The 12,781-nt window shown below is 40.4% G+C and overlaps 2 protein-coding genes across 4 annotated transcripts; both read right to left on the bottom strand.

The window, feature by feature from the left end:
- Positions 1-231: 231 nt before the first annotated feature.
- Positions 232-2,161, bottom strand: SARC_06230 (hypothetical protein; the record flags this gene model as incomplete). The annotated part of the gene is made up of 3 exons (XM_014299868.1): positions 1,874-2,161; positions 810-897; positions 232-572 (listed from the first exon to the last, which is right to left on the bottom strand). The coding sequence occupies exons 1-3, from the start codon at positions 2,003-2,005 to the stop codon at positions 232-234; spliced, it is 561 nt and encodes a 186-aa protein (XP_014155343.1). The 5' UTR covers positions 2,006-2,161.
- Positions 2,162-2,176: 15 nt separating this feature from the next.
- SARC_06229 (hypothetical protein) lies at positions 2,177-8,233 on the bottom strand (the record flags this gene model as incomplete). Of its 3 annotated transcripts, none has more annotated exons than XM_014299867.1 (7): positions 6,687-6,750; positions 5,844-6,289; positions 5,096-5,412; positions 4,478-4,611; positions 4,028-4,101; positions 3,303-3,353; positions 2,177-2,541 (listed from the first exon to the last, which is right to left on the bottom strand). In XM_014299867.1, the coding sequence occupies exons 2-7, from the start codon at positions 6,241-6,243 to the stop codon at positions 2,342-2,344; spliced, it is 1,176 nt and encodes a 391-aa protein (XP_014155342.1). In that variant the 5' UTR covers positions 6,244-6,289; positions 6,687-6,750. The 3 variants fall into 3 exon arrangements, with proteins under 3 accessions (XP_014155342.1, XP_014155341.1, XP_014155340.1); XM_014299866.1 differs by lacking the exon at positions 6,687-6,750 and adding an exon at positions 8,031-8,233 and having other exon boundaries at positions 2,342-2,541; positions 5,844-6,257; XM_014299865.1 differs by lacking the exon at positions 2,177-2,541 and having other exon boundaries at positions 3,085-3,353.
- Positions 8,234-12,781: the final 4,548 nt, after the last annotated feature.

Genomic DNA, 12,781 nt, shown 5'->3' with positions numbered 1-12,781 from the left:
ACACACACACACACACACACACACACACATATATATATATATATACTTATATATATATATATATATATATATAACTGTATAATTGTATATATATATATATATACACACACACACACACACACACACACACACACACACACACATATATATATATATACATATATATATATATATAAGCACAGAGTGGGTAATATGATTATGCTTTTCAGCGCTTTTCGTGACAGAAAAATATCACACAGATATGTCTATGTGCAAATATAATTCAACTATGCATACGTATATAGCACATGCCGTTTGTATAATTGGTGGTAAAAAGAAGATTTGACTGATAGACTGACCACATTGTACCTGCGTGAGAAGATCGTACTCAGACTGAAGTGAAGCCGTGCCCTTTGCGTTAGTTTGCAGCAAGATTGCTTGTTCCCGCATATTTTCTGATGTAATCGCTACCGTACGATCCTTCTCTGACAACATAAGCTGCATCTGCTCGAGTTCGGTGCCCTTGAGACTCATTTGAGTCTCGAGTGAGGCTACAAGAGCCTTCTGTTGCGACAGATCATACTCAATGGCGGCTGATTGAGAGATTCACAGCGAAGGGATTTATAGCGGAATACGAAAAACCGGGTTGGAACGGGAAAAAATTATACAACAACTTCCATCTAAACTTGAAAGTCGAGGTTAGGTGTATAGTAGGTGGAAAGCATAGCTATATACGACTTGTGGTACTTAGTTTAAAATTCCCCTACAATACACACAGGTGAAATAGTATATTACACATAATCTCATCACATCCATGTCTAAAGACTCACATTTTTCCTGCTCGAGCACTCTGCGCTGCTCGCCGTCGGCAAAGGCATCCTCTCGCATCTTCACCAGATTAGCCTCCCGATCTGATACCTGTCACGAGTGTTGAGGTGACAAGCATAAACATTGAAGGGACCAGGGTACATGCGAGGACGTAGAATTTAGAAGATCGCAATATTATGCAACATGAAGCTGAATGGGACCAAATATGGGCTGTTATGGAGGGGAAGCAGTATAATTCAACAAGCTCGAAGAATGTGGGAGGGAGGAGGGGGAAAATAACACCTGAAGTGGCTGTAAAGGTGAGAGGGAGGCAATAGAATACAACATGAGGAATAAACTGAAAACAAGCGACATCGTGCTAGTTTTGAGGAGAGGAAGGTTGAAAGGTTTACGATGTTCTGAATGCAACGAACCCAAAAAAGCACCTAAATAGTTGCAGATAGCCAATGGTAGTCTGCAATCAACCATAGATGCAATAGAAATGAGGATATTTAACGATATATTTTTTATTTTGAAAGGAGGGAGAGGGGGGGAAAAGAGAGGATCTGAAGAACACAATAGTTCGAACAATGAAACCAAACGACACTTGTAGCAAACATATAGATTGCGGCTACAGGTGTGATATTTAAATCAGGTTAAAAATTTGAAAACCGACGAAATTGGATAAAGTGTATCGTTTAAAACCTGAAACGTGGAAAAACTCGCAGAGTACCGAGAGATGAAAAAACAGTGTTGTTAATAGCCATAGACCAGCAGATATGAAGATACGAGCATTAATCTGTGGATATGCAGCAAGCACGGAGCTACCCCGCCATTTTTAAATGATTTTATAATAGGCTGAGAGCTTCTTGCTTCAATAAGCGGTCCAAGTGTTGAGAAAAGGGAAGCATGAATGATGCCTCGTATGTATGTAGCACACACGCGTGGCTCTTTGGAGCCCTTAATCATGTCAGGAAAATTCTCTCGTACTCGATACTGAAGAATAAAGATACATATGATAGAACTGATCCGTTGTATAAGCAAATTCTGATGGGTGCCCTAGAACTATATATCGGTGATCGCATACCTCCATTTCAAGGGTAGCGACGAACTCTCTGCTCTTCTCGAGCTGGGTTGTCAAATCTGCCAGTCGCTTGTGCAGGCTCTCAACCATCACTTTGACTGATGACAGTTTTCGAAGATACGAAAGCATCATCATCTATGCTGATATACCATCCACTTTCAACAATTCCGCACACTCTCAAATAGTAGCCGCTTCGAATCTCCTCTCTCATCACTTTTGCACGATGTGCTGTCGCGCCGTTGTGCTAAACTATTTCAAACCGCATCACAAACCTCGATGTGCCTGAGTGCACAATAACTAAACATTCTGCTATTGAAGCTTTAAATGTACCTGCCGCCCGTGGTTGAGCATCGACTGTCGTATAGTAGAAATGATGCTGAATACACTGATGAGCGCGGGAATCAACTTAAATGCATATCACGACAAACTCATACAATTATGTCCACACTACACGGTTTGTGCACCTTTCAACTACATCATATTACCAGAACATACATCACACATCGTATTGCCAGAACATACATAACTTGCAAATAATGTAATTTGTGTCTTATAGAGTCCCCGATCACTGCTGTACATTCCTGTCGGCAATCTGAATAACATACACGCCGCAGATTCTTTTTCCCTCGATTGGCTCAGTTCAGCAAAATCCTTGGACAGAGTTTCAAAAGCTACAGATCGATAGAGATACAAATTAAAGAAACAGGCGCATGAGATAGATAAAAATATACTCTTTATGTCAGAAAGGGCTATCTTGCATTTTAGTACATATTGAAGCGATAAAGTTCTGATAAATACAGATACTCGATAGGTGGCACGCATGCACGATGTCATCGACGCATCAAAGTCACTCAACCACACCGTAAGGAGAAAACAGTTGCATCGACGTATTGAAAAACCATAATGAGTACATGCAGGATACTTTTACTGATAAAGTTGTCAGTGTAAATGCTACATCATATTAGATGGATGAACAATTTTCTGATTCTGGAATCCTGGTTGGCTAGTTTCGACCTGTTGTATTAATGGGATCGAAGTATTCGATTGGGCTTGACTTACGGGTAACCAAACAACTTTGTCTTAAATCCGTCCACTCACGTGTTGGTAATACTACAACATTGAAGAAGGTTGTGCATTCAAGACACAAAATAAGCATCTGAGATAAAGAATATACAAAGAATATGCCTTTTTTTATGTACGGAACAACTTGAAGTGTACTTATATTGAATCAAGCAGCAGGTTTACAACTTTCGGCACACATTTTAGTTCTTTACTTTCTTATTGAATATGAATACAGAAAGAATAATACTACGAATAAAAGTCCCTTGAACATGCACAGTGAAGCGAGTTTTGTCCACACAAATATGATAAATTTACGCAGAGCAATTGGTATATTATATCTATGCACAGGATACATTCACGTGCTCTATACCAACTCGAACCCGCTTGAGCTCGCGTTTGATATCGTCTTTGTCCTCCTCTCCTGTTGGAAGGGCCGGTGATATACAGATAAATCGATATTGCAATTTTCTCAAGGACATATAGCGATACTAACGCACTAAATAATCTGCAAAATGTAGTGAGAACGAGAGACGTACAATAAATCTAGATCTTGGGGTCGAGTACAACTTACTCTAAAAATCTCCCAAGAAAATGTACTACAAGCAGTGCCTAATATAATTCAAGTGCGATGTGATATGGCAATCAGTGGCATATTTCACATAGTTGAGTTAGTAAGTAATCTCGCTGTGCCAACTATGTATTGAATTCGGGCATGAAGTTAAGCAGCGGCAAATACGATAGCATGCCCCTTATGTTGAGTGGTAAATACTAATCTAGAATCCATTTATCTTAATAGCAGAAGAATAGACGACCAATTGTGTGCCTCAAATTCATGGAATTTCAAATATATACACAGCTATACTGGCTTTTCTCTGAAGTCGACAAATGAGTGGCAAGCGAGTAATGATACATGTTATTCTAGCAATACCTAGTGGTATAGGTTGAAATAATTCACAAAAGTATTGGTGCCAATTACATTTGACAATAATAGATAGAAACTAGTCAGTATATATAAAAAGCAAACCCAGGTTTTAAAGTATAAACGGTAGGAACGAGAGGCAATACAATCGATCAGCATATCCCCAGGCATCCTACCTTTTGCAATCACCTCGTCGATGTTGGACATCTTCTCTTTCAGACTTAGGCATAACGTGTTGATACTCTGGATTCTGTATAGTGTGGAGGAAACGAGCTTCGTGTGAGGCTTTCATCTCGAAATGCCACAGTAATATAGTTCAGAAAATAATCGAATTCAATGATACTGCCAAGGAACAATCATGTTTTGATCAGCAACGAGAACATGCTCCATATTGGTAACCAACAAACTGCCAGATAAAAAGCGCAAAAAAACATGCTTGCCTAAATTGACAAACATATCGTTCATGTTTCGATTGTGATAATAGACGAACTGCATTATGGTTTGCTGGACAGCCGATGAACGTACAGTATCGTTTCCAAATACTGTGTAACAACAAATTTCAAGTTAAAACAAACCATGTCGATTACCCAAACGAAACGAGATCAAGATATGCAGTACTCACATACTTGCGTAGAACCTCGTCCCTTGACTTGAGCTCTACTTGTAGCTTACGCTCGAGATGTCCACACCGCTTTTGCAGCTCTTGCAGTCGCGAATTCTGCTCCTTCATTTTGACCTCATATTCGCCGATAGTTTCGTTCTGCAATCGTCATTTGACAGAAAGAACTATATTTTATGTGCATGTATTTATATGTTTACTATTTATAACATATACCATATGTATTAACCGGCGTGTGGGTGCGTATGGGTATGTGGATGAGTCATATGTATGTGCAGAACATGACAGTAATTGCTTAGTTCTATCTTTCTCAGTAGTGCCTGGCTGAACATGCCTGTACTATTCCTCAGGAAAGTCTATTTAGAGTGTCGATGCGGATAACCTCCCGGGGTACATGCTACAACGTGTATAAAACTGACGACGCTATACTATCCGAAAGCACCAGACAAAGTTTGTATCGATTTGTATACGTAATTCGTATGCTCCACTAGCGCCTAAGCGTGAAAGGCAAGTGCTTTGATTGACACATCGATAGATCGATACAAGTTCTACGCACATAAAAATATTATATGCGTATACATATATGGAAATATACACTTGAGTACCATAATCAGAGTGCACATACCTGCTGCGCAATCTTGCACTCACTCTCCACGTGCGTCTGCTTGAGCTTCTTCATACCCTCCAACAGAGCTCCAAAGGATTGCTGTGGCTTCTCAAATGTTTTGGTCTTCGTGTACAGTGCATGTGTCTGTATATGACCTGGTGCATGGGACTGTGTTTGGGCTTGAACTTGTGCCTGTGGTTGGTGGCTTAGAGCTTGTTGACTCTGTTGTATTACTTGGGGTCGCAGTTGATGACTCATGGTGCCAAGTGTGGGAGGCCGCACAGCCGTTCTGAGCGTGTCATGCTGTTGTTTCCCGGTGGCTGTTGGGACAAGTTCTATAAACAAAATCGATTGCGACCACCAGATAGAGATAACAATTTGTCAGCATCAGTATTTCCAGTACATTTCATGACAGAGACACCATATTGCGTTGATACCAAAAAATTGACAACCATCCAGTATTACTGCTTGAACAATGTCAAAGATATGTACGAAGATGCACATGCACATGCACACTACAGAAACTAGCGCACGGAAAAGCGCACTTGTCAGGTCACTCACGAGATTATGCACGCTGGAAACATAATATCAAAACAATACTAAACCAAGAACTTGGTACACATCGCTACCTTGATACATCAGCTGTGTAAATTGAAATCCGATGACATCTGCCACCAAACTCTAGAGATGCATGTAATGTGACAATATTTCGTAATACAATTACACGCATGTGCGTATGCACGACCAACGCAATACTCACACGTACCAGCCGATTGCATCGCGGCCTGCTGTAGTCCAGGAGCCAACTGCGCACCTACACCTGTACCCGCGCCCACCAGTGCTGAGCTCTGAGTCGCACTCACCCCCACGTCATGCCTATTCATCTCCGTCTGTTTTTGCTGCTTTTCGCGCATTCCCATAGCCACATCTTTCGCGTGCTGGACATATGCGTACGCAGTAGCATTTAGGCTAGTCGAGTGTGTACGTGTGTTGCCAGCGTTTGTTATCCCCTGTCTGTGTGCGGATGCATTTCGACCAGAGATGGGGTTTGCTTCACCCATATTGCCACTAGTAGCTGCACTTGGAGCACCCGAAGCCGCCGCAAACGTGGGTGCCAGATTGCGACGGATCTCATTGGAGTCTCGGGGTCGCTGTCTCTCGTTCATATTGTCACAATCTGCTGCGGAGAGTTTGAGTTATTTTCAGAGAAAACTGAATAAAAAAAATATAACTGTATGAGAATGGTTGAAAGTGGGTGTGGGAAATCAAGGTTTAGCTTCGATTTGGACTGTAGTGGCCAAAGTCGCGTAAATAATACGAGATAATTCGCTGTGCTAGTGCAATCACAGGGTTAGAATGAAATAAGTTCAGGATCCGGGAACGTATACTGGAGTCAGTCGTGGGTGATGAATTCTAGCACGTAGTGAATAGGAGAATAACTGAAATCACTAGCACTACGTTTGATAATCGTGTGTCCAGCTACGGTGCACCAACGATAACTCCGCTACTGATGGGTTAAATGCAACGATACAAGCAATTCTAACATTATATGATAGCTGAATCTTGGAATGTTACATAATACCAAGACGGAAAATCATAAAGAACACACCAGAGGTGTCATTGGTAGAGTGTCAGATTGCACTTGGTTTTTTAAAGTCGGTGCGACGGAACCAAGTCGGGGAGTATCGAAGAGAGCTGAAATTCGTGAAGGGTGGGTTTGGCCACCTAGTCATTAGACACGATAAATGTAATTCTTAAGCAAATAAAATCTCACACAAAGTGTAAGTGCCAACTCATACTCATTGAAGATTCGTGAAGACGTCAGGAATTCCACCAGTTCGTAAGATATCAATGGACAGTGCTATCCTTAGTGAAGTTTGAATCCATGGGGGTAAAGTACAGGAAATGAGAATACATATTTTGGTGAACGATGGTGTCTGACTATACTATAGTAGTTGTCAACATGTTTCAAAGAATGATGAACCGTGTCTGTTTTCTGTTTTCAAAAGGGCAATGGCCTTTCAATATAAATCCTAACAGAGCTCAGCTCAAGGCGTACTTCGTACAATGGATAGCAACACGGCTGTTCTGCAAGCTTTACAAGCGCAGAAAACCACTTTCATAGTCGAAGATACTGAGGAGAGTTTTTATATAGGTGTTGTCGTCGAAACGAATATATTCAACAGCTAATTCAGTCAAAATCCTGGTCGTGCTGGAACGTCATTGCTGACAATCGAATCACCGTGCATACTACAATATATTTATTTGTTTCGATACCCAATGCACCACTTCACCCTGAACATACAGCAAGCAAAGGAAGCACATCAATATAGCCCTTCAATTTAATCTAGACACACCATATTCAGCATCACAAGCATCACTGACACGCATGGAACGGATACACACAAAGAATAGCTGAATATATAGAGCTACGCTCCTAAGGTTGAAATCGTTCACAATCCTTGCACAACTGACGGCGAATCTGTACAGAGCTTTCTAAGCCATCCCGGAGAAAAAGGGGGCAAGTCTAGATACATAGATCAATTTTTTTGTTCTCTGTGTATCTCGAATTTCAGGAAAATACATAGAAATAGCCAAAACACACAAGCCCATTACAAAATACTACTTAATGTTTTTCGAACAAGGCATTTCGAACTAATCCCCAGTACATGGAAACTACGAAACTATATACGCGCATCGAAGAATACCATTGGGTACCCGTCGTCGTATTCATCTCACCTACGCACGTATAACGATTCTAAAATAACTCCTAATTCTGGCGGATCTGTTCCCAAACACATATATGCTGTCACGTTAAGCATATGGTAGAGACTCTTCAATGAAATAGTACAACAATTTTGGGATATAACTTCTGCAAATTGCTTTAATAGACCACACGATATCATGGTATATCATAGTGAAAAGACTATTATATGAGATAGAATTGGCACACCTCGTTTACTTGCTCTTACTCGCGCTGTCGATTGTGTCTTTGAGACACGCTCAAGCGAAACTGGCAATATTGTTTTTAGCCCTATCGCAAACGAGTAGGTCCGTTGGTACTGTACCCCACTTACAGTGACAGAGCTACACCATACAGAATACCGTAAGTACTTACTAACGCATGCTACTTAACACGTGCGTGTGTCTTGTAAGCTATCTGCGAAGGTGTGGTGACTGGCCTCGTATCTTCTGATATATGTACATAAATTTTTTGTAAGGTGCCACTTTCGTGTGCGTGTTGAAGCTGATTATAAAATGGCGCCTAATTTTATTTTATCCAAAAGCGGAAGGATTCAATTTGTACATGAAATTTGAAACAAGTGTGATCAAGCTCAGAATATGTTTCAAACTGATTCTTCATTGCGTACTAATTATGGCACATCTCTACGATAGAATTGATTTACGACAATCATAAAAGTTTTAGTACAAATAGTTATAAAATCATGAAGAGTAAACAAAATGATTGGCTCAATTTCACGCTCAAGCCTCAACTCTAGGCCCTCAACAAGTCCTCAACTCCAAACGGAAATCCAGGGCCGACAAACTTTTGTGGGGGCTTGGGGGCTTTGGCACTTTGGCTCGAGTCTTGCCTATCGCGAGAGAAGCACAGCCCACAAACCTAACCTCATCACGTATTACGTTGCAACGTTTTCAAATGAAAAAGTAAAAGTAAAAAGTTAAACTTTTTCCTATATATTCGTAGTCCTAAAGCTACCCATAAGAGCACTGTTCAGGTCAGAGTTTTGTCCTAACCACATTACCTAACTATTGCCCGCCCAACCATCGGTTCTGGAGACTTGAGCGTTGGTTGAGCGTTGTCAAGTATATTAGCCCGCTACACTGTCCCTTGATATTGACGTTGTTCATATTCTAGAAGTTAAGGTATATATAATTGATAGAGATATCTAGGATTTACAGTCTACAGGCAACAGGCTACATAGTCTACCAAAACGATTAGTTTTACTTTTATGTGTTCTTAGTGACTTAGTGCCTAGTGACTAGAGTGACAACTTCACGTTTACAAGTGCTATATTGTCAGATAAAAAAAAGCAAAGGTAATCACTTTCTAGTTGTTTTTCATTGGTCGGGTTTGTATTTCGTGGCTAAAAGTGTGAGAATAGGTGCACTATCGTGGGCAGCAAATCGAAATAATTGAGGTCCGAATTGTAACAGTAAAACGTTGCAACGTTTTCAGACGAAAAAGTATAAGTTTAACGCTCAACTTATATATCAATATAGCTTAACTTAATGAGGTTAGCCACAAGCCCGGGCCACAACTCACAAACATTGTAGCTCGGTTTTGCACGTGGACATTGAATGTTTACAAACTCGTAATATCAGGTAGTGTTTCGAGGCATATAAATACCCATGAACAAACTCATTGAATATTTCAAGTCTTTAGGTCAATACCTAGGACTGCAACATTTTAAATATGTGTTATTATAGTGGTGAAGATATGGTTTTTCTTAATCCTGAGCATTTCGGTGCACAGATGAGTATAACCGAAGATAACTGAGCTATACACTTTAACTACACAATATTAAAATTCCCTCATTAAAAGTATAAAAAATATTAATCGAGTTTCTTCAACACATTATTTTGAAGACTAAATATTCTTGTCTCGTAATAAAGAGGTATGAAACATGTTGAGTAACAATTTGGCTTGTTTTTAACATAAGAATGAACGGAACCGAAAGCTCACCTTGTGAGGGGGCATCGCGAGCACCGCGATGACACGTCGTATCTGAGGACAGAGTGTTGTCAACAGATGGATATAGCAATAACCAACCAACTCTTAATTCTTGGACACTGTGATGATTATAATACTACACAAACTGAATGCTGGGCGCTGGCCCAAATCATGTCACGAACACGTGCATGTAGTAATCATCTTTTTTAAGTAAATTCCACGTGGTTTCAATAACTCGTGATATAACCTCTTCGTCAATTGCATATAAATAATATCTTTCACACTCGTTGGCTATTTCAAGTCTTTAGGTCAATACCTAGGACTGCAACATTTTAAATATGTGTTATTATAGTGGTGAAGATATGGTTTTTCTAATCCTGAGTGCCTCGGTACGCAGAGGAGCATAGCCGCAGATAACTGAGCTATACACTATAATCGGACCCATTCCAATTATCATAAATTCTAATAAATAATGAAACACGCGAAGCATTGTTCTTTCACGTCCCTTGCATTCTCCGTGTATAGAAGATGAGATGTTATAGTTGATAGACTGATCACACAAACATGACATCAGCACCCAGGCATCCAACGTGAGACACAAATAAATAACAACACCATATTAGTGAGTAGCTTCTCCGCTTATCAGTTTAAATCCCACTGATCCACACACGCACGACGCATGCATAGTTTCAATAGATGAATAGAGTCGCAAAACAATCAAACTTGACATTTTCAACTAGTTTATAGACTTCCATGATGGTACGTTTGTCAGTTCACAATGCAAGTCACATTTATGACTGCGTACTGCTGCGAAATAGTTATGTGTCGATCGAATGTGATCCCAGTGTCCACCTGCGTCTGAACAGTTGACAAGGTTAGCAGCTGCATATTAAACGCCCCTTCGAAGTCAAATATATTCTCAACCCGAGTTTACAAAGAAACCTTAGCTTAAGTCTTGAAATATTGTACACCGCTGACAAAACACCTTCCTTAATAAATTTGGAAAGAGGTACACGTACTAGTAGTGTGCGGACGCAGGTTGCAGCCAATGTGATGGAAGCGAATTTGCGGAACTCATATAGCACCACACCAGTCCGTACTCATCTCGACATTCAAAAGCAAAAGTTAAGTCGAATTTAAGTGCGTGCGATCTTGTACAATGTGAGATGTGTTTATAATGCAGCGTATCCACACTTTGCGTGCAAATAAAAGTACAGTTTAAGGGTTACCCCCTGCTGCGTTTGGCAGAGTACGCTTTAGAAAAAAATCTCGATACAGCGCCAGCTTGTCTTTCTTTCTAAATTCGTGTTCATATCCGATCCAGACTGATCCAGAGGCTGTGTATACATAGTATTCAGCTCGATAAATTACTTATTCCATAGGCTTCGCAGCCAAGTTTGCGATAACATTCATTCCATCTTTCATGGAAAAGTGTATGCAACTTAACTTGAGTCAATTGTCCCAACACCTTCGATACAGGGTTGTCGCGTACTCTTCGAAGCAGCGAGTTGAAGCGGTGCAATCTCGCACGGTGTAGTTTGCTAGAAGCACCTAAGTACTATTGATTCACGCACATCGTATATTACAGCAGCAGTACGTATAAATATCGGCGGTGAGGCACGCACTTCATCGGCAGAGGGTATTTAAAGGAGCATATCAGTGGTTGTGTATTGGTACCTTTGTTGGGCTTTTACTGTGGTAATAAGTTAATTTCCTCGGGAACTACTCTGTGATTGTATATACGCTAAATATCAACACACTCGCCACACAGCAAAAGTAGGAAACTAAACAGCTTTGAGCCTAATCAGTCTCTACACAATGTGGTATTTTGGAATGCAAAGGGTGGTATATGATCCTCCAATCCTCACTGAATATAAGAGATATAGTTCCACACGCCAGGTAGGTTGCGGAGTGTCCTGAATCGCTTCCGGGTCATAGATGGTAGCAGTTGGAGATGTCCTCCCATGTTTTCAAAATCGCTTGCTTGTGGGTTTCGCCTAACGTAGCCTCACTTGCGCGGCAGTACTTTATACACAGGCCAGTCCTTGGTGTCACGTACGAGCTGTGTAAATGTACAGGGTGTTTAGGTGCTATGTATGATATGCTGCATCGATACTTAGTATGCTAGTTGTATCGTGGACTGTCATGTACCTCGAAGCATTATGAGTTGTCTTTTCGTCTTGACGGCTTGTGCGTTCTCAAGAATATCGCGTAGTGGACTTTATCTATCCGTAATAGCTTGAAATTTGCAAAAGTAGTAAGACACGTGTCTCTGAATACGTTTTTCTAATTTGACATCATACGCATATTGACCAAATTGTTAATCGTGCAATCTCACCAACATACGAACAAATTGTATTTGCTAACGCAATGTTTCACACAAACACGCCCAGCTCAAATATATATTTTAAAAGCATATATGAATCCATGATCTCCATGGTTGACATACGTCCAACTCCCGATGCAAAAATCGCAAGCAAAAATTACATTGTGGCTCTTCAGTACCTCAAAGTAGCCTTTTCTGGCCGCCGGGTCTGCTACGGCCTGGCAGCATTTCTGTTTTGTTCGTGTCGCAGGTGATGGTGCAGAGCCGTCTTCACCCATCTAGACACATCCAGATACAATTAATTCGATAGAACAGTTTTTCAAATGCAAGTAAGTAGGGTGGGACACCAGGGTCCGAGAATACAATCTGAACATAAAAGTGACAGTGAACTTTGTTGCATAAGAAACGAACATAAATTCTAAGTGGAGCGAAAGCTTTTAAAAATATTTGAGTAGTAGGGAGAGAATAATAAGGGAATTCTCGAGCATATATGGCTTAATATCAAAAAAGGTATCGAATCCATATATTACGACTAATACATACATACATACATACATACACACACTCTCTCTCACACACACACACACACACATATATATATATATATATACATATATATTTGTATATATATATATAAGCATATACACACTCACAGACGCACACACACACATATATATTTATACAT

This window comes from Sphaeroforma arctica (genome assembly GCF_001186125.1).
Source record: "Sphaeroforma arctica JP610 unplaced genomic scaffold supercont1.437, whole genome shotgun sequence".
Classification (NCBI taxonomy): domain Eukaryota; class Ichthyosporea; order Ichthyophonida; genus Sphaeroforma; species Sphaeroforma arctica.
Note: the sequence above shows the minus strand (reverse complement) of the source record. Positions and strands in the feature narration are given on the sequence as shown.